This window comes from Furipterus horrens, unplaced genomic scaffold, assembly GCF_987537825.1.
Source record: "Furipterus horrens unplaced genomic scaffold, mFurHor1.1.pri manual_scaffold_7, whole genome shotgun sequence".
NCBI lineage: Eukaryota > Metazoa > Chordata > Mammalia > Chiroptera > Furipteridae > Furipterus > Furipterus horrens.
In genome coordinates, this window is record NW_028327177.1 from 6,640,103 (window position 1) to 6,666,051 (window position 25,949).

The window sequence follows — 25,949 nt, forward strand, 5'->3', positions numbered from 1 at the left end:
ACGGGCATCTGAGATGTGCCCTGAGGATGGACCGAAGGTGGCCATGGGAGCATCCTTGGGACTCGTGTTCTAGGCAGAGGGCACAGCATTATAAAGCCCTCGAGCTTAAAAGAGTAAATGAAGTAACAACATCTTGTAGGAATTGCCTAGAAATAGTATATTAACTATAGCGTATCGCTGTGTTTCTTTTGGTTCTATTTTAATTAAGGAAACTTTAAATGCTTTGTGGGGAAATGGTTTAATACAGTTATTAAGTGCCTTTTGTGAGCTCAAATACATTCCACAGACTACCGGCCAGGAAGAGCGTTTTCCTTTCCAGATAAGTTGCTAACTTTGAAACAAACATGTAATATAAGAGCTCATTGTCACAAAATTACACCAGAAATATTACACTAGAAGTAAACTGTATTTGGTTTCTGTGTATTAAATTTCTTTTTAGATTACTTTGTAAATATTTATAATATTTAGTTTGAATCCAAGGATTACAATAAAAAGTAATTTTGAAAGAAAATTCTTTAGCTTTTCCTCCTAAATTCAGATTGTAAGACTTGCAGTTTACTATTCTAAATGTATTTATCATTTACTTTGAGATAGTGCCTCTAAAATAAATCAGTAGTATTTTGGACCAAGTTGTGTATAATCTGAAAGATCTTTTTATATACTTTGTTATCCTTTGTATCAGATTTATTTATTCCTCTGAGACTTAGAAGTCTTACTAGTCAGAACTCTTTTTAGATACAAATGACCGAAACCCAGCTCACCTCAACAGGTAAAGGGGAAATTGATTGGAAGAACTAGGGTGTCTTAAAACCAGAAGAAAATTTAGCAGCTACCCTGAGGGAAATGGCAGCTGGAATTTGGGAACAGATGGAATCAGAAATTAGTGACTCTGGGACACTTTCTGTGACCCTCCACTGCAAATTGGCGCCGTTCTTTTGTGGCAGGAAGCAAGGCCGCCACACCCTGGGGAGCCTCACATTCCCCAGGTTCTTGGCTCAGCCGGGCTCTCCGACGGCCATAGCAGTGGCGGCACGCGCAGCACCAGGCATGGCACTGAAGTTAGCCGTTCATGCGTGCCTGAACCCTCCGCAGGGGCTGTTTTATTATTGTGTACATTTTAAGGATGAGAAGACTGAGGCACGGCGAAGTCAGGAACCTGGACTGACGTCGCAAAGCTAGGAAGCGGCCCGGTTAGCGTTGGAACCCCGGGCTCTCTGGCACCCACCAAGCTGGCAGTTGGCCGCTGTGCCGTACTCACTGAAGTCAGCCACACTGAAGGGGGGGTCGTCTGCTTGGTTTGGGCTGAAGAGTTACAGTGCATGACAGGGATGTGGTTTTAATTTTTTGTTGTTGTTGTTGTTTATCTTTATAAAAAAGTTATGACAACGGATAGTATAATGAACTGTTTTCAGATTTTTGAAAAATTCCATGAGCTTTTGTTCAGAGACACACATGGTTGCCTGCACAGCACCTTTCCTGCGTGCTATGTGGCAGAGGGACTTCCTGCAATGGCCTGCTGTTTCACTACATCAGTGGTTCTCACCCGGGGGTGACTTTGTCCCCAGCGGGCTTTTGGCAGTATCACGTCATTTTCAGTTGTCACAGTCTGTGTGGTTAATAACACTGAGTTTGAGAAACCTGTACTGGATAAACTGGGCCATTTCAAACTAAGAGTCTGTTATTTGTGTTGAGGAGGTTAAGAAGTGCTAAATCTTTGCGTTCTTGTGGAGAGGGGAGGGGTCAGAACCAGGTAGGAAGCAGGTGAGGTGTAGGGTCACATGAGGTGAGGTCGTCTTGAAAGGACTGAATAGTGGAGGGGGCGTGGAGAAGGGGAGCAGACGGACGAGGCTAGTTTCACCATATCCCTGAGGATCAGCCGTGTGCTTACAAGTGGAAAGGTAAGGAAACGAACCTCTGCCTCCTCCCTCCTTCCTGTACCTGCTCATGGTCTCCCAGGATTGATTTTTAGGACAGCATTTCAGCAATGTGCTTGACCAAAATGAGCTAGAAGTAGGTTTTGTGATTTACTCTGATTCATAACATTGACATTCATTGATAAATTTAAAACTCTGGTTTGTATTAAAAGATATAGAGCCATTAGTGTTTTTTTTAAGTTGTTTTGTGATTTTGAATTACAGTGCCAGGGACAGCCAACATTTATTAAATGCTTTCTGTGTGTCAGGACATGTTAAGTCAGTGCTTAATCTCATTGAACTCTCATACTAATCCTTTAAGTTAGTTTCTGTGATTATGTATATTTTACTGATGAAGAGAACAAGTCCCAGAGAAGTTAACGAGCCTTCTCCAGGTCAGACAGCTGGGAAAGCCCGAGTGGAAATTCTGGTTTGATGCCATAGACTGAACTCTTGACAGCAGATGCTGTGCTGCCTTGTTCCCTGTAGAGCCAGGCGCAGCCTTTCTCCAGCCTGCATTCCGCCCACCGTCTGCAGGAGGCATTTTGGTACCCTAGGTAATTCTTTGCATATTTGGTCCCAGTTCTTGCTAGTGACAGAATTTGTGTGTTTTAAAATCGTATTTGAAAGCTTTTAAAAATTAAAGCAGTGAAGTAGTCTATTTCTAAATGGTTCCTAAAATTTATTGAATAAATTTAGTAACCAATTTGAGGCACTTACTTTGATGTGATGATTTTGGAACAATGCTTATAGTTTCCACACATATAAAAGGTTGGTATTATTAGCATCTTCCCTATACACCAAGGTTGCAGGTTTGATCCCTGGTCAGAGCACATAGAAGAATCAACCGATGAATGCATAAATAAGTGGAGCAACAAATTGATCCCCCCACCCCCATTCTTTCTTTCTAATCAATTTTTTTAAAGGGTTGATATTATGAAACTTTTTATAATGTATAAGGTAATTAAGATGACATTGTATAAACTCTTCCCAGTGGAATTCTGTGTAATAGGGATTTTGATAGTAAAAGTAAGGCAGAGCCTGCCTCTCCCATTGGTTTGAAAGAGAGGGGGCCCTTTATTATTTACCATATCTTTGAAAAATTAGATTGTTTTTAACATTTTCTAAAAAATGTGTGTGTCAACCTAACAGCTAACTGTTATACATATACTATTATTTCCCCTTTGTGGAGTGTAAAGTTAGGGACAGAGACCATTGTCCAGGGAGTAGGGAGAAAGCGGGCATGAGCACAGACGGCCAGAAATGGTAACTTTTCTAACTTCTTATAATGGGGATGAGTAATAAGGCGCCTCCTTTCATTGATAAAAATATTGTTACTTTCTTTTTTGTTTCATTTATATTTGTCTGCAGTTCCATATTTGGAGGAAAAGTATTGAGGTTAGGGGAGGGGACTTTCCTATAGCTATTGCAACTTTCAGGTTTGAACCTGGCTTCCTGGTGTTCCTGACACCTCCCCCCACGTCTGTCCTCACTGAGGCATGGCGATACTTGGGCAAGATTTATGCCAGTACCTTATTTTTACTATTTTTCCTCTGCAAACGTACTAAGTTATGGTAATTGTTGGTTCCCTTCATACTGGTTTGCTGTGCTAACCTTTAAGGTACATATTCTATATAGTTGTATATAGTTAATATTGTTGAATAATCAGTCTGTGAGTTAAATAATAAAATGTTTGATTAACCTTTGGAGTATAGAAGATAAAGAAATAATTGGTTTATGTGTGGTAAAAATTTTAAAATAGGTCATTAATTGATAACTCCCTTAAGTTTTTAATGGTTAAATGTGGTTTGAATTCTGTCTTCCTTGTATTCCCAATAGGTTTGATCTACAGAAGGAAATATTCCTACTATTTAAAAATATGGTCTCAGTATGTACTTACTTGAGAAATCTATTTTTGATGTTAATTTAAACTAAGAATATTTGCCTCAAACATTTTAAAGGAGTAACACTAGTATAGATTAATCAAATGTAAATATTGCAAGTTATATGTAAAAATCTAATCTTTTTTCAGTCTTGCTTTATGTGACTTTTTTGATAATGTGCAAAAGAGGAATGAGAGTTGTAAACTCAGAGCCAACTGTGCTTTTGTTCCAAATTTTCAGCGCCAGGAGCGTATAAACCTGCACCTGTTGGTGATTATGTGCAAGCCAGCCTTTGCCGAATCCCAGGCCTCTGCTCAAACATTTTTTACTGGAACTAAATGATGTTGCCATTTTTATTTTTAGGTTTGCTGGCATGGGTAATCTCATTAAGGTGCTAACCAGGGACATAGACCACAATGCAGCACATTTTTTCTTGGACTTTGAAAGTAAGTCTCTTTAGCCCTTCACAGCTGGTGTATATTGGTAAAGGTGAAAGATTAATTATACTCACACCGCAGTGAAGGCCAGCCAGAATATTTGTTAATAAAACATGGGGAGTCAAAGTTTGCATGATTTTTTTCTTAATCGTAGGCAAACATCACCATCATATGTATAATTCTTTAGTTTTTCATTTGCTAAAACCATGTTGCGTCTGTAGCCAGCGCTGTCCTTTCATTAGTCCATGAAGCAAGCTGCCTTATGATGAACATTCTCATAGTATGCCTTGGTGACGGGGCCCGGCCCTGCCCCTGCGGCGGCTTACAGAACGCCAGGGGTGTGCCTAAACAGCCTCCACAAATGACTGATCCCAATTTGGTTAGAAATACGTACTTCGTTTCATGGCATATGGGAAGTAAGTTTAATATTCTGCTATTTAAAGATGAAATGCAAAGGTGAGCTGTGGCCAAAACTCTCGGTATTTGGCTTTGAAATAAATTATTCTTTCAGTGCAATTTTAAGCAAGATTACATGTGACTAATTCTTGATCAGAAATTTCTTTTTCAGAATACTAGCACTATTGGAATACTTAAAGAATTTTTCATTATAAGGCCATTAATGAAACTTGTCTTGGGAGAATTTTGAGAAGAACTAGAGCGACAGTTGTGCCATTGTGTACAGGAAAACCACATTTCACCTCTAGGTCCTACATACCAACACGCTGCGCCCGGTTTGCTGTCTGCCAGAGCACAGGCTGTGTAACCTGAAGGACGAATTCATGGCCTAATGAACATTTTCCCTGTTACTATTTAAACAAAAAATAAATTTCCGATGTTCTTTCTTATAAAGGGATATTTTCTCTTTTCTTATTCTTGTCTTGACAGGTACCTTAACATGGGGAATCTTCTTAAAGTTTTGACATGCACAGACCTTGAGCAGGGGCCAAATTTTTTCCTTGATTTTGAAAGTGAGAAGATGATTTTATACCTATTTCTCTTTGCCTGCAGTAGACTGCCTTTGTCTTGCACTAAATGAACGTTTCCATTTTGCCATCTTTTTAACTGCTTTGCATGACTGAGCTATGAATTGTTTGAATAAAATTTTTGGTGCCTTCTAGAACTGAAAATCATATTTTATAGACTAAATTGTGATAAAATGCTGTTATCTGAATTTTTATGAGAGATTCATATCTCTCAGTTGAACATTATTTTACAGTTTGAGATCTCTAAGGAGAACATTTGAGATTCTCTAATGAAAACATTTCTATGAAAAAATTTTGGTGTAAAGGACAAACGCTACTTCACAATTTGTTAATAGAAGCAATATTTGGGGAAATTATTGCAGTTGAGAAAAACTAACTATTGACTGTACCTCATGAAGTATTGTAATACTGTTCATGAAGGCCATTCACAGCTCAGTAATTTGGGCATAATATTAAAAGGTAAGTGTGAACCTTAATTATTTAATCTTTGCACATAATTAATTTGAAAATTTAAACTTATATGTATTTATTTCAGGAGTTAATTTTTTTTCTAACTCTAAATAAAAAGAAAAATAATGGGTTCACAGACCTTTAAGTAATTTGCCTTCTGTTTGTTTTACGTTGCATGGCCTATTGTAATGTGGTCTAAGGGTGGCAGGTAAGTGTCGTTCGCCTCCATGCATGCTGGGAAGCTTTTGCTCTTTTGGCTGTCAGTACTGCTTTAGCTTGTCTGGTTGTCAAATCAAGAACAATGATAATAAGTTGGTGTTTTCGTGTGAATGTTGCTATTTTAACTGGTTATCAGAAAATTGTTAGGAAAGGGTGAAGAGAGAGCCTTCAGATTGTGAGTCATGTCATCCCCTGCACTATCACCTGAGGTTAAAACATTTGAGCAGATTTTTAAATACTTCAAATTTAAGACCTTTTCTGATTTAAAAAACTAAATAAATAAGTCCCTTAAAATAAATCCTCAGGGGGCCGTTGCATTTTTCACCGACTTCCGTTTAGGTTATGTGATATGCAATTCATTCGACTTCATGAATAATTTGTGTATTTTTCTTTAAGGACAGTTCATATGAACACATTAATTTATAACTTTTCTCCATTTTATGGAATATTTGTGGTCTCTGATATATTTTTACTTTTACTACATTCCTATCAGTGTTCTGTTAATAGGGCACTATGTGCAGGCTAGCAAAGAGTAGTAATGTCAATATCAGGACCATAATAAATTGTTGGGTTTTTAGGGGAATGTGTAGTTAAATAAATATCGGTTTTCTTGACCCTTCTCAACAATTTAACAAGGCTGTTTTAAGTGCATGTTTAGCATGAATTTTAATCAGCTTTGGGATGTTGAGCAGATTGCTGACTTGAAGGTTATTGTTTCAGATGAGGCAACTTACATTAAAGCTGTATTTTAGTTTATTTGCATCTGTTTCGAACTTGGTCTCGTATATTTTTCTGCTATTCTTTCTCCTTTTTACTCTGTCTCAAATTCCTTACGTTTACAGAATCTTGGCTCTGATACAGTCAAGATCTTGTTCAAGACTTGGCACTTGATCTTTTTATAAATCCAGCATTATGTTGTGGTCAAGTGAGAAGCATGAATTTACTGTAGTGTTTAAAATATTATTTGGTCTTGGTTTTCAAATATGAGGTGGGTTTGGATCATTATCCCTAAAATTTTAAAAGCTACTTTAGTGGCAGGAAAAGGTTAGAATTGCTAATAATAACAATTACCAATAATGAAGAGCTACATACAAAGTGTTAACTTTTTAAAGGCAGATATAAATTAAAGAATGGTATTTATTGCTTATATCAGCCAGTGTAGAACTTTTGGTTTGGCACTTACTGGTATACTAAAAATGAAATTTAGCGAGAAATTTAGTGAAAGCATATTGTACTAAGCCAGGGTTTTTGCCTGTTCTTTCTTTCTTTCTTCTTTTTTTTAATCCTCGCCCAAGGATGTTTATTGATTTGAGGGGGAGAGGGGAGAAAGAGAGAGAGAGAGAGAGATCAATGTGAGAGAGAAACATTGAGTGATTGCCTCTCATATGTGCCCTGATTGGAGATTAAACCTGCAGCTTAGGTATGTGCCCTGACTGGGAACTGAACCTACAACCCTTTGATTTATGGGATGGTGCTCCATCCAGCTGAGCCACCCAGCCAGGGCCTGTTGTTATTTCTTGTTTAGATGTTTTAAATATGTTTTCTTTTGATTCTGACTGTAGAGTTCTCTTTATCAGTTTTCTCTGCCATTCACTTGTCTTTTTGGAAGTTTGCATTCATAAAAATTTACCTTATGATTTGGCTACTACAGTGACTGTAGCCCATCAGATGGCTCCTCTTCTGAATTGTTTCATACCAGACGCAAAATGGTCAGCGTAGTTGATTCGCCCGTTCCTTATGATTAAAGAGAATGCAGCTTACATTCTTTTATTACATAAAGTATTTAGTACTACATTGTTTATTTCTAGATGAACAGTAATATTCAGGCTACCAGTGTAATTCAGGGTTGCTGTTTCCATTACTCTAATTGGTTAAACCTAGCTCAGTGTATCATCGTGACTGGGCAACTATAGAAATAGCTCCATACAGACATACTGGCATTTTGTGTCAGGCGGAGTACAGATGAACTATTCTAGACCATTTTAGACAAGAGTTAGTGGAGTCCTGTAGTTTACAAAATGAAGACTCTGTCTTTACCGTAAATCATTACTCCCTTAACTTCTGCATGTGCACACATGTGCTGTTTTTCACTTCAGTCCAACATACATTCATCGCTTGCCTCCTGTATGGCGACAAGCAGGTGCTGGGGATGCAAAGATAACTAAGATGCAGCCCCTGCCTTTGGGGTGCTCCCAGTCTAGGAAAATAGATAGAAATGCAAGGTAGTAATCTTTACATAATTTCCATTCCAGGTATAGATCAGGAAGGGATTAACTTTACCTAGTAGACTGGGCCTCATGGCAGACTTTCTGATGGTGACATTTCCGTTAAGTTGTGGAGGGCGAATTAGAATGTTTCAGACAAATTTAGTCAAGGACATCGTAGAAGGAACATGTGCAAAGGCCTTAAGGCATCTGTGTTCACGGAAACATAATGTTACCTGTTCTTGAGGTACCAGAAAGAGGGTCTTTAAAATAAACAAAAACAAGTTATACCTATATAGGTTTTATTTTAAAAATGGTTCAGTTAATATGTAAGCTCAGATCTGCCCCATAAAATTTGGCAGCACTTCTGCTAATGGCAGCATATATAAAGAGCACTGAGTTGGGGCATGTATAGCTTCTTCTAGTTCTTGGAATTTCTTATTTTATAATGACACTGCTAGGTTCTTGCTCTTTCTAACGACAGGTTGTTAGCCTGAATAAGCAGGATACAGGGGCGGGCAAAAGTAGGGTTAGAGTCCTGAGTACGCAAGACACAGTTCATTCTTGTATTATTATTTATTTGTGTTACAGCTGTAACCCTACTTTTGCTTACCCCTGAATGTATTAGTTTACGAAGTTGTGGTTCTAAGGAGGTGAGAGATTTTATTTATTTTTTCGTCTCTTCCCAACCTTAGAATAGCTGCTTTCTAAATGATAACAGTTCAGTTTTTGTTATTTAATCTTGATTTATGTATCTTCAGGTAGACCAACGTAGAAGATTAAACATGGGTGGATATTTGTAACCGAGAAACAGAACCTTACTTTCTCTGACTGTTTTACTGCCTTTCCATTTAGTCACACATTTCCTCTAATTCTCGTGTCTTTTGTGTTACCTGTTTGTCCATCTTTTAAAAATATTGATACCGTCTTTTTTAGTCTAATTTCATTTTCCATTTTACCTCTTGTATATTTTCTGTTGCTTTAACCCTGTACTTTGAAATATTTTTATTCTGGTGGCATTTTCCTACAGGTTTTTTTCTAACATGAGTAGGATTTTATTTGTTCAAAGTTAAAAATGCATAATGGTGTCCTTTGACACATGCTGGAGGCATATTTATATCTCTGTACCTTTCATTCATTTAATCAATATTTATTACAGAAAATCAAGGTACTGAGTTATACCATACAGTGGCATGTACTGTACGTTGAGGTCCCTGCCTTGATGAAATTTATGGAGATAGAGTGTAAATATTTATCGAATGAGCAAATGCAAGATTAAAGCAGATAGACCCCTGATCACAATTATAATTTTTATGATTTGCCATTTTTTCTTTTGTAGATGATCATTGCCTCCTTTTGTTCCATAACAGCTTCTGTTTTAGCTATTATTTTCCGTGACTTTTATAGGAAAGTAGTGTGAATTTACTTAAATATTATAAATTTACCTTCCAACAGTAAGAGCACCTGAAACATGCAGTAATTTCCCGTGGATAGCTTTCAGTACGCTTGAAGGGTAATGGCCGTGCCTGCCCTCGGTAGTGGGTATGTTCTTCCGCAATCAAACGAATGTCCTTGATTAGCTGGCTAAGTGGTAGCTTTTTTCTTCAACTAATGAAATTTTTCATGATTTGCTATGAAAAGTCAAAGTGACAAGTCTTGGGTGCATTATATGATGCTGTTTTTTGAACAAATGCTTTCTTTTATATAGTCTTTTCCTCTCCCTAGTATTTCCCCCTTTTGCATGACTTGCTGTCAGTAAAGTAGTGCTTCCCTGTCTGCTCTTTTCTGTTTGTCTTCATTTCTGCAGCAGTCTTCAGCAGCTTTCAAAATTATAAATGTGACTTCCCTGTGACAGTCTCAAAAATGTTTAATCATGTGGTGCTGGATATTTTTTCCACCCTTAGGAGAAACTGAAATCTTCTTTATTTTTAAGTTTATTGGTATCTAATAATTATTAATCACTTTCAAGGTCTATTTAAATCTATTTGATAATGTTTCTTTGTATGTGAGTCTCAGTGTCATGTTCTTCTTTTAACGAGTCACTACACCAAAAATACGTAGTTTAGCACCTGCACACTTTATACATACCTTTTGATATAAATCAAAATACTCTTTTGTCATGAATTCCCTCTTCATGAATTTAAACTGATATGTGTCTACTATTGATGTTTATGTCTGTAGTTTCACAGTCCATATGAAAATGTTTAAAATTGCTATTTTTGCACATAAGTATTTTTCTCTACTGCACCTGTGTAAGTATAAAAGTTATGAGGTGTACTTTTAAAAAGTGTGTGTCTCACTGTTACTGTGGAGAATATGGTCTGGCTAAATATGCAAGGATATTACTGCTAAATGACAAATTCTGAATTTTAAAAAACCATTTAGCTGTAATATCAGCGTTTGCTCCTAGTGATACTTCTGTAGCCTTGGTCACAGTCTTTAATTGGCTCCTCTTGTGTGCTTAGTTGGTCACAGTATTTTCATTAAAAAAATACGTGATTTATGAAAAGAAATTGAACAGTAGGGAACAGATAGGTGAACACAAATTCTTAAGTTGGCTTTGCATGTAAATGTTACTTTATTATTGTTTCTGTAGTACTGTGTTAAGTATGTTGAAATTAAAATTTGGTGCTGTAATTGTTGATTTTAAAAAGTATGTGGTATGTTTTTGAGTAGTTGGCAGGTTTAATAGGTGGAATTGAATTATGACTTGCCCCAAGCGCAAAATAAAGTTACAGTATTTAGGCATCTGGAGTTATAGTTTCACATGAGAGCTAAGCTTCCTTAACTTTCCTAAGGAGAGGAATAAACAGGTCATTTTGTATTTGTGGGGAGGTGACATGGGTCAGAAAACTTCAGGTACTAGTTTTATATGATTGGTAAACAAAGATTTATCAGAAATATCCTCATATATTATAAATTTTGTCTGCCTCCTCACTCTCATAAGAGAAAATTTTAGCATGGAGAAATTCTTCCAGTACAATTCCTCTCTTAAAGCATTATGGTAATTATAGTGTTTGCCATTTTAAGTGCTTTATGCCTTATCTGTGGTAATATGGCCTAATTGGAAAGATTTAATAAAAACTCAGTTTCCTCACAGACTGCTCATCCTCCCCCCAAAGAAATGTATTAAATAAAAAAGATTTATCCTTAGAGAAACAAATGACCATGTTATTAAAAACAGAATTTCTGTTACCTCGAGTCTAGCAGAGAGACATGTAGATATAGTCACATTAACATATGTTCTGTGGCTAACACTGCAGGTGGTGGAAATACCCATATGTTTGTGTTCCTCATCATGCTGCTTATGACTAGAATTCTTTTCTTCATTTTTTTCATCACTGATTTTCAGGGATGTAGGAACTCAGCTTTTACTTTATTATTTAAAAATCGAAATGATGGTATTGTAGCCTAAAGTATATAGCTTTCAGCAGCCCACTAATTCTGGAGCAGTTTCATAATTTAACTCGTGGGCAGGAATCTTGACCTTGTGTTTATCAGCAGAGAAGTTCCTTGGTATAGCATTTAAAGTGGTCCCTGGATTCTAAAAACTATTCTTTTTATATCAACATTCATTCATTAAAATGAACTTTATAGTAGGATAAATTCATTTCAGTCTTTTACCATAGATAGCAAGGTATATTAGTAGGTTTTCTATTTCTGTTGCATTAAAATAGATCATTACTCATGAATTTACCATCATTCTGATAGTGATGATTATAATGAAAAAGCGATTATTAATGCTATCACAATTTAAATTTTGAATTATAATTCTCAAGTTCACTTAATATACCAAGTTGTGATTTTTAACTAAAATAAATACTCATGTTTGGTGTTCCCTTGCTTCTTTGTGATATTTACAAACTTGAGGCTAGTTATTCAAGTGTAGAAGTATGAAAAAATTACCCTTTCTAAGAAGTGCAAAGTTAGCATTGAATAAAATATTAGTCATCTTTAGAAATTTGGATTGCTTAGAGTTATATGTGTACTAAAAAAACCATGTGACTGTGAATTTTCTTGTGCTTTCCTGCTATTTAGATGCCCAGCCTACAGAGTCTGAGAAGGAAATTTATAATCAGGTGAATGTAGTATTAAAAGATGCAGAAGGCATCTTGGAGGACTTGCAGTCATACAGAGGAGCTGGCCATGAGATACGAGAGGTAAATCAATGGACATTTACTGTTTTCCACTTTTTAATCTGTCGCTTTCTGTACTTCAGGATTCTTTTGCATATTAAGAATTGTATTTAAGGAAGATCACTTGCATTATTTTGAAAGTGATTACAAGATACAAGAGTGGAAACAAAACAGCAACAGCGTTCTACAAATATGTGATTTATGTGTATAGAAGAAAATTTTATTTATTTTACTGTTGCTCTCACTGCCTGAAATGTACTGTATCCATGGAGAGGGGCTGTTGGCACTTTTTTCGGAGGGGAGGAGAGAACATGCCTTTCTTGGGCGGTCTTGTCCTGCCAGTCTATTTTTTTCTGCTCCTCCTGAGTTTCCTGGGGAAACGCTGAAATCGTCTTGTGGTCTGGACTCCTCCGGCTCTGCCTGGTGACCTTCCACCACAGAGCAAACGTGGGTGTGGGCTCCCAGCGCTCCCCTCCCCGCCTCGGAACTTAGCCCGCTTCCCTTCCCTCCCTCTCTGCCTGTTCCCTCTGTTTTTCAGAAGCAGCTCTGTCCCTCTGCTCCTTCCCAAGGCTGGCTGCTCTGCCTTTCTTCTCCAGCCTCCTCTGGAACTTTGCTCTTTTCTTTACTTCTCCTCTTAATGACATCTGTGTTTTCTCTCTCGGGGGCCTTCTCCTCCCAGCACGGACATACTCGGCCGCTCGGTGCCGCCTGGAGAAACCTCCGAGCTTCCCTTCCCATTACCACATTTCTTGAAGGTGTCCCCCATACTCCGTTTCTTCGTTTTCCCCACCCCTTTTCCTGTTTTCCTTCTTCATAACTAACAGTGCGCAGACTGTCAAGGGTCCGTCCACTGGGTTTGCAGCTCACATCCAGCTTGGTTCTCTGATGGCGTTTGGAGGACTAGGGAAGGCAGAAGTAAGTCCCGGCACCAGAAGATGACGGTTCAAGAAATGTTTTGGGCTCTGGGGCCACAGGTTTTGGTGACTGACTGGATATTTACTATCAGGCGCATTCAGTGATTCCGTGGTTGCTGAGTTAGATGAGCAGTCGGTGATGTCATTAACTGAGGGCGCAACACAGACGGTGTGAGTCCCGGCCTCACCGCTTGTGCCCTGGACGGCCCGTCCCGCACATGCACGCTTCCTTGCCTTTGTTTTGTCTGGAAGGTGCCCTTCCTTTGCTTCCTATTTTCTTTCCTGCTCACTTCCTGTCCCTCTTTGAAACCCAGCGGCCTCCTCCTTCCCCTTTCTCCTTTGTCCTAGTATTTGGCACATGTTTCTGTGCCAAATGTTTCTGTCCCTCCAGCTTGAGGAGGGGAAGCCTGATTCTTACTAATTTCTGTGCTGACAGCACCTAGCACCATTAGCTTCAGTCGGACCTCAAGATTTCAGTTAATAAAGGCATGAAACCACTTCTGTGAAAGTCAAGGTCTCTAAACATGTAAACATACTTTGAAAAATCAAACATTGTGGAAGATTTAAATGATTAAGCAGGCTCCTAATTTACTAATTGGTAAGATATTCTTTCCTTAGAGGTCATACCAGTTCACAAATTGTTCTAAAACTGTTTCATTGTTTCTCTCTGTTAATTAGTAGTGCTACAATTTACTTTAAATTGTTCATCAGTGTTATATCATTAGACTTCTTTAAAGTTTGTTCTGTAACTGAATTCTTATCAGCTGGTTACAGTTGTCTTCATAAACAATAAAGAAAAAATATTATTATCTGATTTTTTTTTAAGGGAGAATTCTTAGGATTTTTTTTAAAACTTCCCAAGTGGAAGGGTTACTTTGTTTCTCCGTGGGAAGTGTTTTCCCCATAATATTATGTTGACATAATTGAATGCATATTTAGATTCAATTGTAGCCGTAAACAGAGTGGCTCAGTTGTTTGAGTATCATCCTGCAAAGCAAAAGGTCGCCAGTCTGATTCCCGGTCAGGGCACATGTCTGGGTTGTGGGCCAGTCCCTGGTTGGGGGCCTGCAAGAGGCAACAGATCGATGTTTCTCTTCTATCAATGTTTCTTTCCCTCCCTCCCTCCTTTCCTTTCTCTCTTAATAAGTAAATAAAATTAAAAAAAGAAACAAAACATTCAGTTGTAATCTTCTAGAAGGAAGTAAAATAACAGAAAAGTTGATACATTGGTCATTTCCAAGAGCGCTGGCAGGGCCCTGAGACCAGAGCTGCTGGCGCTGTGACAGAAGGTCGGAGCTCTGCAGGGCGCCGGGCGTGCAGCAGTGCTGTGCCGTCCTGAGGAGCGCGCTCAGAGTGTCCCACCGCTGGGCGCCTGGGGAAGTAAGCAAAGGTCTCAAAGTCTTAAAAAGAGTTTCTATAGAAAGATAATACCGAGGAACACTAAAATATCAGGCGGGAGTCAAAACCAGCGGTAAGAGATCCCCCTGTCCAGGCTCTGAGACTTAGTGTAAGGGAACCACGACTAAACTGTTGCATAAAGGAATTAAGGGCAGAGAAGCAGGTAAATAAAATAGATATGAAATACGTAAGCTGGAAAACTTTTTAAAAACAGCATTTAAATCTTCTGTAGATGGGGGATAAATGTGTAACTATTCAAGAAGTTGAAGAAATTTTCACTGAGAAATGTATTATTGATGTTTGGGTTTAACTATATAAGCCGAAAGTATTTCCAAATAGTAGACAATTTAAACTAAGAAATGAAGGTACAAATAAAAGCTGTCTATATACCAAATATACAAAAAAGAGATATAACCAACATAACTGTCATGGATCAATATGAGGCCCTAGTAGACTTAGTAGAAGAAGCATTCTACCTCTGAAAAAGCACTGACAATAGAAAAATGTTCCGATTTGCTAATAACTGCATATCACTGTTGAGAGGTTTTACTAAATACAGTAATAAATCGGTAGAAGCTCAGTATGGTTTGTGAAAAAATGGGTAGTCTTAATGCAAGTGGTATTGTAAAATACTTGTCTTTTTGGAGGTCCGTGTGGCTGTGTATAAAATAAGATCTATAGTTATTTGTACTCTTGCAGCAGAATCCTCCATTTTAGAAAGTGCTATCCAAAAGGCTTGTCATTTAAGAGGAAGATAGATTTTACCACCGCCTTGTTCATGGTAGCAAAATTGTGGAAGCAGCTCTCAGAGTTGTTTTGAGGATAAAGTTAGATAATCCACGTGACCAGCGCAGCGCATGACCCGTGGCGCGTGGACTGAGAGTCCGCCTTTATTACCGTGCTGCTGATGTGGGGTTACACACGTTCTTGTTGGAATTGCATTCTATTAACAACTCTAAATAGAATAAAATTTGATTTAAGATAGAATCTATTAAATAAAGTTTATTCTCTAGGATAAACCACTGGAGATGGAAATAAGAACTTTCCACTAATGTTTTGATGTCTGTTAACAGTTTCAGCATTTTTGCAAATGAGAGTTAGAATGCTTGCGTCACGATGACCTCCCCACTGACACTGACTAAGCCCCCTTGGCACATGAGCACATACGGTGCTGTACCAACACTCTAACAGCAGTGGCACTGCTCTGAAAGGAGGAGAGCTCAGAGTTCTAAGGAGAACCATAAACTGTCGTCATAGAAGAGCAGCAACTGTCCTCAGTTCTAAATCTTGGCAAGGCAGGGAAATGGTTAACTACTCAGTTAGGACAGCGGGTGACATTTGCTAGAGCATTTGATAGAATGAGTAGATATTTAGAAAGTCACTTTTAGATCCTTGCAAGAAAAGTTGGATCCGCTTCTAAAGAGGAGGAAACAAACTTAAAATTTTCATCTGCTCATTTCCTGAATAATAAATAAACAAATTTTTACTACTTGCTATAAAACACAGCTGAGATGGGGCTTCAGGCTGAAAGGATTTTTCATATACAGCGGTACTATCACAGTCCCTTTGAAATACTCATTATTATAATATGAAGTAAAGACTGTTACCTGTTGTAATGTCAGTTTTTTTAACATTAAAATATTTCTGGATAGTTCCATAAATGGGATTTACTTCAGACTTGTGTTTAAGCATTGTTTTAAAATTTTAATATTAAATCAAGAAAAATTGAGTATAATGGCAGGCTTATAAATAAAGCAAATTGCTTAAACCATATATAGCCCATTTATTTAGTTCATAGCTAATTTATTCAAGAGCATCTTTTGAATTTTACCTAGTTTCAATTTTATTTTGCGTCCTGTTTTTTGGTTTTGTGTAGATGGAGTTAGCATATTAGTGCCTTGGGGAAATCTGAACTTGTCGGTGCCTCCTGGTAATGTTGATAAGCAGCCCGCACACCACCGCCTGGGTTCTGAGTCTCAGCTTTCAGGCGGTGTGTTTAGCTTGTTTGAAGATGTCAGAGAAAGCAAACAAACCAGGTTGTTGGAAAAAGCATTACGTTCCATAAAGATGAAAGTAAGAAAATATATTTCTTTGGGAATAACATTCTATATTTACAAAAGATTGCCTTGTGGTTCGAAAGACTGGGCATAGAAAAAGGCCTATTCACATTATATTAGGGTCTGTCAATTGTGGTTTAGTTTTTCCCCCTTCAGATTTGAAATTAGTTTTTGCCTTCTTTATTCAGGAAAACCCGAGAAACTTGGATTCCAGAATAATACTTTTTTTTTTAAGTATATTTTATTGATTATATTGTTACAATAGTTCCATTTTTTTTAAGTATATTTTATTGCAGAATAATATTTTTGTTATAGGAAGTAAGTATGACAATTTCTGAATCACATGTTTCAGGTTGATGTGGGTTCTTACGTATTTGCTAGGTTTCTTAAAGCTAGTTTGGACCCCAGGATTTGAATTATTGAAAGTTTTGTACCTTGTTCCACAGTTGGCATCTTATTTCATTTATTACCTTTTTGGTTTCTTTTTATTCCACTAAAATAATTCTTTGACAAAGAACTGCTAAGAAAGCCTGCCTGTGACGTAGGAAACAATATAACACTGTTTCCTTCTGTGGCTCTAAAAGGTACCAAGGCGCAATGTGTGTGTGTTTAACAGACGTAGATTGTGTCTTCCCCTGGTCCGCTGTATGTGGTATAACCGTCTCAGGGGTAACTGAACTGAAAGTGTATTACAATGGGCTTAAGCACCCACGGCGTTGAGAAGGCCCATTCTCAGCGTCCTTGGGTCCATTCTTTTGTGTGTTATAGTATAGATTATACTGGGTGTCCGATGTTTGCTGAAAACTATATTTTAATATTAAAATAATACTGTGGTGATTTTTAGAAGTCTAACTGTTTTTTTCTTTGGATTTTGAAGGCCATCCAGCATCCAGCTGATGAGAAGTTACAAGAGAAGGCGTGGGGGGCTGTGGTCCCACTAGTAGGCAAATTAAAGAAATTTTATGAGTTTTCTCAGAGGTTAGGTAAGTTGAAAGTTTTGTGATGGTGACTTCCCTAGTGAAAAAGACATTGATGATACCGGAAAAAATTCATAGTATTTTATGTTCACATTGCTAAAGTAACGTTACGTACGTGAAGCAAGCTTGTTCTTGTTAGACTGTAAGATTACAGCATCAACCTAGGTCTTCATTTACACCATTCTCCTCGAGAAATTATAGTTTCCAGAACTCTCTGATTTCGTTGCCATTTAAGGGGGTCTGGTATGAGAAACCACTCGGTAGAATTTCTGTTCAGTTCTACAACAAGCCCTTCCCCATAGGTAGGAACTGACGCACAGGCCTCTGGATTATTTATATTTTGGTGTTCTTAAAACCACTGCTGATTATGAGTTCATATATCTAAAACTGTGCAACTTGAGAACAAGGAAGCTAATGATATACCCAAAGTTATTAAAGCAAAAAGAATTTAAAACCATTTGCTTTTCAACCCCTGCATGGGAAATATTATTGCAAGATCAGAACTGTATCTTCAATACAATGGGTAAACAATTTTGGAATTCCCTTTCTTGGAGAAGGACGCAGAGGTAAGATTTTGACACTTAGCTGCTTGTGTAATTTGAAAGATGTACCTTGGAAGAGATTTTCTGTGTGAAATTGTAGACCTAGAGGAGGAGCAGTATAGATATGTTAGAAATTTGAAACATTTACATTTAATTTCTTGACATGTTTTATATAGTTTAGAGTTTTAAATCTCATAAAGTTGTTGCGTATTTTAAATGACTACATGCCATTTGGGTAAGAAAATCATATTGGAAAATGGGTGTCAAACTGGAGCTCATAAGCTAAATTTAGACCTGAGGTGTGATTTGTTTGGCCCAGTAGTTTTTAAAAAATTCCTTGTTTGTTCCCAGGTTTAAAAATTGGTAATTATTTGTGTTGTTTTTAAGTTTCCAGTTGTTTGATAAAATCAATAGTTTAGGCACCAGTTGATCCATCATTGATTTGCATCTCAGCTGGCCAGTGCTAAGTGACAGACCACCTCTGTTCATTAGTTAGGGCCTAGTCTTCCTAGTTTGCAAGACAGTCCTGTTGCTTCCTAGTTTTTTATACTGTGCTTTTCATGTCGTTTCATACTAGCTACTTGGCCATTTGTGTTTGCAACTTTTGCTTTAAAGTTATTCTTTTTTAAACAAATGCCTATGTTTCTAAAAAGTAAGGGAATCATTATTTTTCCTTAGATGCAGTGCACATATTAAATGTAAAGACAAATAATAGTTGAGATAGAAGTATTTTATAAATTATCCTTTTCTTACTAGAAGTAAGAATTGTAATGTCTTTTCCCAAGAACAACAATCAATTCTTTCACATGATTGGCCTTTCAGTCAAGTAGCTATGTAGTCTGTAGCTTTGTGGCCTCAGACCACGAGCCTTGGTCTTTTAATCTTGGTTATCTTGACTCTTTCATATTTAAAGCAAATTTTTGACAGCATTTATACTTGAAGTGCTTTAAGGTGGTGCTCTGGTCCTATTACAGCTCGTTTTGGTCTCTTAGCATTTGCCAGTAAAAAAAAAAGAAGAATAATTGTGAACTAGGCCAAAGCAGTCAGGCTTACATGTTGTCTTATATTTTAACTACTGGAGTCGGGGGACTGGTATGTGCCCCATCATGAGTGCTGTGTTCCGTTTCAGCAGAGGCACACAGTGATAGAGGCAGCAGCAGAGAGCTTCCGGTTCCCATACCGGGCTGTAGGAGGCTCCATCCTTCATCCTCCTCCTCTGGGGGCTTCCGTAAAGTTACGAACACAGTACACACTGACGATCTGAGGGCTTCCTTTTCATCGCTCGTCCAATGACGTGGCCAGTAATGTTTCCAGTTTTCCTGCTTACAGGACGCATACCCTTGCTTGCATGTGATAGGAACTAAGGTTTGTTGAACGAGTGAGTGGTGCATTACTGAATACAGACATCTGCAATTTGAAGTGTGTGCTGGGGATTTAGGAGAAGCAATAAATGGATTTGGGGCTGTGGCAGCATCACGGCCTGTGGTTGGATTCTGGTGCGTGCTGCTCATTGGCTGTGTGGCCTTGACCGTGTCACTTAGGTTCTTGAGTGTGCTGTCTGAGCCTCCGGTCTGCTGAGCCCTCTTTTTTATGTCCGTCAGATCCCTTGTCTCTCCTCTTCCTGCTTTACTGTTGAGGCAGAGATGAGGATCCAGAGCCCCAGACAGCACTCAGAGCACCACACAGCCATCAGATGGGCACGGGCCTTCAGACTCTTCCCATCGCAAGGAGAGGGTGGCTCGGCCTGAGCGCTGCACATACACCGTGGGTGTATTCCAGAAGCAGGACCCTGAGCCCTTCCTGGTGTGCATATTCATGGGGGGACAGGGAAGGGATCACTTGACCAGTTTGGGGGATACTGAGCTTTGCCGCATGTGTTTAACCTTGCCGGTCTGGAAAACATCCCGTTCTTGCTTGCTTTGGTCAGAGGCCTTCCTGGCGGGGATGCAGCCTGAGGGAGATGTGTCCTGAGGGAGGGTTACATGGATGGACAGTAGACAGACTGCTTTGTCTCTCTTTGCTCTGTCTCCCTCCAAGCTCCAGGGCCGCCTTATAGGACTATCGTCAGGGGTCATAATAAGTGATTTTCTCCTACACTTGACTCCTTTTCCCTGGGCTAAATGTACCACAGTCTATCAGAGGTCCTGAGGAGACCACAGTAATTGTGGTCATGTCTCTTGGCTGTCTTAAATCCCCCACAGACCACATCCTTTGGGTGCTCTTCTGAGGATTCAAGGACTGGTCTTTGGTAGTAGATGGATGGCAGTTCGTGAGAGTAAATGGCTCTTGTCTCGCAAGGGGAACTTTCTGTAGGGGCTGCCCCTCTCTAGCCACCCAGTTGTTTCCCCTTCCTGCTCTGCCTTGGGGACTAACAGGCTAATCTGTCTTTGTTATTTCTCCTATTTAGTCTCTTTCTTGTCATCTTATGTAGCTTTGGCCTTTGCACTGGTCTACCAGCTGATTTCTTCCAGAATTTAGGGCTTAGTAGTCCATTAATTTCCTCTTGTCATCTGCCTTTTCTGAGAATCATGACTGGTTTTGTTTCAGGCCCTTCATCAGAGAGACCTATCCCTAGGTCATCTCTCCTTTGACCTCCCTTCTTTCCAACTCAGCTAGAGACCTGGGCCACCTGCTAGAATCCTGTGTCGTTGATTCCCTGCTAGACACTGCGTGTTTAGGCCAATATCAGTCTCTTGTAGCAGCAAAGGAACCCAAGGCAAGAGGCTGATCTAGCTGCTTCAGAGACAGATAAGCAGCCTTATCATCTTGAGCTTCTCTTTTACAGTAGATCTGTTGTTGAGAACTTAGCCATCGTGGACAGAAATTCTCTCAAGTTCACTGGCCATCCCGACTGAGCCAGGTGACCCGAGTCCACCCCTCGCGCAGAGGTCTCCTAGCCTACAAAGTGGTAGAGTGCTTTGAATGCTGAAGTTAACCCTGAGACTTGATAAAATCTAGGAAATGCAAAATTTTTTGGAAACAGTCCTGTTTTTTAAATAAGCTTTATTTATTTTGTAAAGAGGAAAGAGAGAGAGAGAGAGAGAAACCTGGATTTGTTGTTCCACTTAGTTATGCATTTATCGGTTGACTCTTGTTTGTGCCCTGATTGGAGATCGTGCCCGCGACCTTGGGGCATCGGAGTGACGCTCAAACCAACTGAGCTGTTCGGCCGGGGCCAGCAGGCCTGTCTTGTATTGGTGTGTATTTGTTCAAGTGGTTTTTCCTGTTTTCATCTCTCAAGCTTGCTTTTCGCTTACGTTAATGCTGACACGTGGAATGAATCCTGGGAGACATAAACCATTTAAAAAATATGTTTTATTTATTTTTAGAGAGAGGGGAAGGGAGGGAGAAAAACAGGGAGAGAAACATTGATGCGAGAAAGAAACATCGATCAGTTGCCTCTTGTACGCCTCTGACCGGGGCCCTGGCCCGCAACCCAGGCTCGTGCCCTGACTGGGAATCGAACCGACGTCCTTTTGGTTTGTGGGACAACGCCCAACACACTGAGCCACACCATTCAGGGTGAATTATACCATTTTTTAAAATAGCCAAAAGAAATGTTATTTCTCTTAATTGATTTTCACATTCACGTTGCAGTTCTGTAAACTGTCATAGACCTACAATCCACTCTCCACTGCGGGCGGAGAATTTAAATTCTTACCTGATGATATCACTCCCCTGCTTAAATAGTTTTCAGGGGTATTAGGAAGGCAAGGCCAGGATACTTCATACGGCACATACCTTATATATGGGTTTAGTCCCAGGCTACTCTCCTCCGCGTGCTCTCTGTCCGCCTGTGTTGGTCTTGCAGTCTGTGTGCTGCATCGTGCTCTGGCTCCCTGCCCTGTCTGTGTGCCAGCACTTCCTCATCCTTGGAGGACCCTCCAGTCTCAGCCCAGACGTTACTTACTCAGGGAAGTCTTTTTCCGAGCCTTCAACTAGGTGAGGTCCCATCTGTATACCTTCCCATTGTACCGTGTATTTCTTCTTAACACCATCATCACACTGGAATAATTTCTCTTCCTTCTCTCTGTGTTACTGGGCTCTATGTGGCTGTAGGAAGTGTGTTTGCCTTCACCTCTGTTTCCCCAGTGCCTAGCACATAGCAGAGAGCCGGTGACTTACTATTAAAAAAGGATAATAACTACCACTTGGAGTTATTGTGTGGATGACAAATAATGCCTAGAAAGTGTTGTCTAGCCCAGTACCAGGCATGTAATAGACACATAAGAAGTACGTATGATTGGTAGCGATTAGTAGACTAATATTTAATGAGGTTACAGAAGGCTAGGGAGAGTGTTGCTTTATTTGAGACAGCTTATTATGGTGGAAGGAATCCAGCTGTAGAGTCAGAAACACCTGGCATTTATAGCTACACCCTTGGGGTCTAACCTCTTTGAAACTCAGTTTGTCCATCTGAAATACCCATGTCATAATTGATGGTGAAAGTTAGTGAGAGATAAGGTTAGGCTCACAGTGCGCATGCTGGTTCGTAATTGGCTGAAGAGTCGACTTGGTATTTTCTTAATGGTTGATGATCTGACATAACTTTGTTTTCATTGAGAAATATTTGTTTACTAATCTGACACATTCATTAACGTTAGATCACCATCTGACTCTGTAAGCTGTCTTCTCTGAATAGGATCTAGCATTGTTTTATTTTGTAATCTGTAATTGAATTAGTTTGATTTCTCTGACTTTTTTGAATGAAATAACACTTATTTCCATTTTTAAACACAGCATTTTTTAGCTTGGCCTTCCAAAAGTAGCACTTCACTTAAAGGAACCATTTTACTTATGTAATGAATTAAAATATTTATATTATCCTGAGATGCCAAATTCTTAAACTCAGGAAGCTAATTATTAAACCAAAAATTTTGTTTCCTTTAGTAGCTGAAAGAAAGTTTCTTTTATACATTAACAGCATATTCAAAGTATGAGAAGTTAGTCATTGGTGCCTAGCCATGTGCAGATTTGACTGTGTGGACACAGTGCTGTTGCAGAAGTTACTTAGCTTTTGGGAACAGTGACCATTTCATAAAATCAAACCTGTAGAATGGTAAATATAATATAAAACCTGCCCTTTGATCTTGACATTTAATTCAGTTACATTTTGCATTATTTTGAATTTGCGTTTATAGAATTAAAAAATTGAATTAGTCTCCTTAAGGTTTTATTCTGTTATACAGCATTCAATTTGAGTGTTTGTATTTCGATAATGTGGATTTTAAAGAGAACTTCCTTTATGGGAATTGAAATCACAACATTTATAAATTGTTCACTGGACAAATATCAGGAGACATAAACAGCATTTCAATCTGTTTCCTTTAGAAGCAGCGTTAAGAGGTCTTCTGGGCGCCCTGACAAGCACCCCGTACTCTCCCACCCAGCACCTAGAGCGGGAGCAGGCTCTCGCTAAGCAGTTCGCAGAAATCCTTCATTTCACGCTCCGGTTTGATGAGCTCAAGGTAGGCTCTCCTGCTGGCCCTGACTGCATGGAGATCTTGGGTCTTGGAGTGAGCACTAGGAGGAAGGGCCTGGGGACCATGCGGGACTGAACTGAGTTTCAGTGTTGTCTGACGGTCTTTAGCAAACACAGAAGACTGGATTTAAAACTTACGGCAGGAAGGTTATCCAATCCAGTCTTCCTTTAGCTTCATTTAAAAAATGCGTCTTAACAATATTGACCTTTCGTGATATTTTTTCCTTTTCTGCTCACCCCAGTTTATCTCAATTTTCTTTTCTATAAAAATGTTGACATATCCTCCCCTCTCCAATTTACCTATTTATCTACCTGTCTGCCTCCCTACCTGCCTTTCATCGGGAGAAGGGCTAAGTGCTTAGAAACAAGCGCTGATCTCCTGTCGGGAGGCCTGTGCGCCCCCTGAGGGCCTGTCACCGTGGTCAGCTGTCAGGCCTTGGGCTTCTCAGGGCCTCAGCCACCTGTCTGGGAAGTGGAAGAGCTGGATTCCTAACCCCAGCATGTTATGATTGCATCATAGACAGCCGTTCTCTTTATTATATTTTGAGCACAGATGATTTATATGTAAAATATTGGTCTGTTTGAAGATATCCTGTTGGCCAGGTATGCATACTGTTACTGTAATTCTAAAACAAGCGTCTATAAATTTTTTCTTGTTTTTATGTATTTGATAGTACTGAATTTTGGCAGATAACCTTTTAGTGTATTAGGTGAAATAATTGAAAAGATGAAGGGAAATATACTGACCATGACTCAGAAACAGTCTACAGTTTTATATCTTCATTGAGGACTAGAACAGTATTAACATAATTTTAAGTGCAAAAAAGCCATTTTGGTGATATCAGTTTTAGTTATTAAAATGTTATTACAAATTGGAAATGTTATTTAACTAGTTAAAACTGTATTCACTTAATTTTTATAGTGCCATGTAGTGCTTAATACATTCTTCTTTCATCAATATCTTCTTTAGATGACAAACCCTGCCATACAGAATGACTTCAGCTATTACAGAAGAACGTTGAGTCGGATGAGGATTAATAATGTTCCAGTAAGTCAGTACTGTGAACTCGGAGGTGCTAATAATACATCTCTGTTTGTTGAGTTTATTTTTTTTTATTTGTTCATTCGTTTGCTTATTCGTGCTGATAAAGTCAAAGCCAGTCATGACGTTAGTAACTATGGGCAGCCACAGCTGAGGGAAGAGAGGGCACAGTGTAGCCAACCATGTAGCACTGACCTCCAGTTCCTGTGACTAACTCAATAAAATTATTTTCTGTCTATAGTACATTGATTTACCAGGTTTCTTTATGTATGCTCATTTTAATGGTATAATAGTTGGGGAATTAGTCGTTTGGAGTCTTTTGTTTCTGTACCTTAGAACGGAAGACGTGTGGAGAGAGCCTGGCCTAGGAGGGGAGCGCTGAGGCTGGCGGGCGGGGAGCGGGCACCTTCTGGGCCCATTGTTGGCTGGCGTCAAACCTCCTCTTGCTTCTTCAGGCTTGTGAGCCTCTCGGCTTCTTATCTTAAGTGTTCAGTACCCTCTCTCCCTCCAAGGAGTCAAATAAAGTAAAACCTTAAATGTGAAGAAAGAATTATCTTTTTCTGTAGGTATTTTGAGGGCCTATATTGTGCGGAAAATAGAGAAATATCTAGGCTCAGCCCTAAGCTCTAGTAAGAGTTTAATAAAGACATACATACAGGTGTGTGAAGAGTGCCAAGTGGCCTCGGGGTTAGAAAAAATACCAAAGGAGACCATTCTTTTCTTTTTTTTCATTAAGTCAAATTTTATGATGTCATTGCTCCCAAGATGGTCCCTAGGTTGGAGGAAAGATTTCTTTTCCAAGAAGCATCTGTCCTTTGCGTCAGATTCTGCATAATCTGATTCCTGCTGTGAGGTTGACCTTATCATCTGTCTTTCTCATACATACCATGTAAAGTAAAAGCAAAACACTCAGTGCTCTATTATGTCCATCCTGCCATCACTCAAGGCCAAAGACATTAAAATCACTTCGTACCATCTCTCACCATCAGCAGTTCTAAGTAAATCCAGTCCTTTTCAAGTGAAATATCTCTGCGGTCTTCTCTCTGTTTCATCTGCTGATGTTTCTGTCCCTCTTGGAGGCCTAATTCTCACTCCTTCTGACTATCATCCCACAGCAGCAGAGCTCACGTTCTGACCTAGTCTTCCTTTCCGGTACAGTGTGCTCACTGTCATCAGCTCACTCTTCAGGAAACTGACTTAGTCGTCATCCTTCCTTCTGCCCCTCTGAGTGCGTCACCGTCACAGACGGGAGATCTTCGCAGCCTTTGCCCTCTGCAGCCGGCCCCTGCCTTTCCTTCTAACCTCATCTCTC

At 39.2% G+C, this 25,949-nt stretch overlaps 1 protein-coding gene across 9 annotated transcripts in view; it reads left to right on the forward strand.

Annotated features, from left to right (window-relative positions):
- The window catches only part of CYRIB (CYFIP related Rac1 interactor B), a 123,823-nt gene that overhangs the window by 89,717 nt on the left and 8,157 nt on the right, over positions 1-25,949 (forward strand). For 7 of the 9 annotated variants that reach the window (XM_090283358.1, XM_090283356.1, XM_090283357.1 and 4 more), the window contains 5 exons: positions 5,119-5,201; positions 12,128-12,249; positions 17,472-17,577; positions 23,445-23,581; positions 24,566-24,643. In XM_090283358.1, coding sequence (XP_090139484.1) covers positions 5,129-5,201; positions 12,128-12,249; positions 17,472-17,577; positions 23,445-23,581; positions 24,566-24,643 — 516 coding nt within the window. In that variant the 5' untranslated portion in view covers positions 5,119-5,128. Of the gene's footprint in view, positions 1-4,159; positions 4,243-5,118; positions 5,202-12,127; positions 12,250-17,471; positions 17,578-23,444; positions 23,582-24,565; positions 24,644-25,949 lie in introns of all 9 variants that reach the window. The other 2 variants (XM_090283363.1, XM_090283364.1) reach the window with 1 other exon arrangement.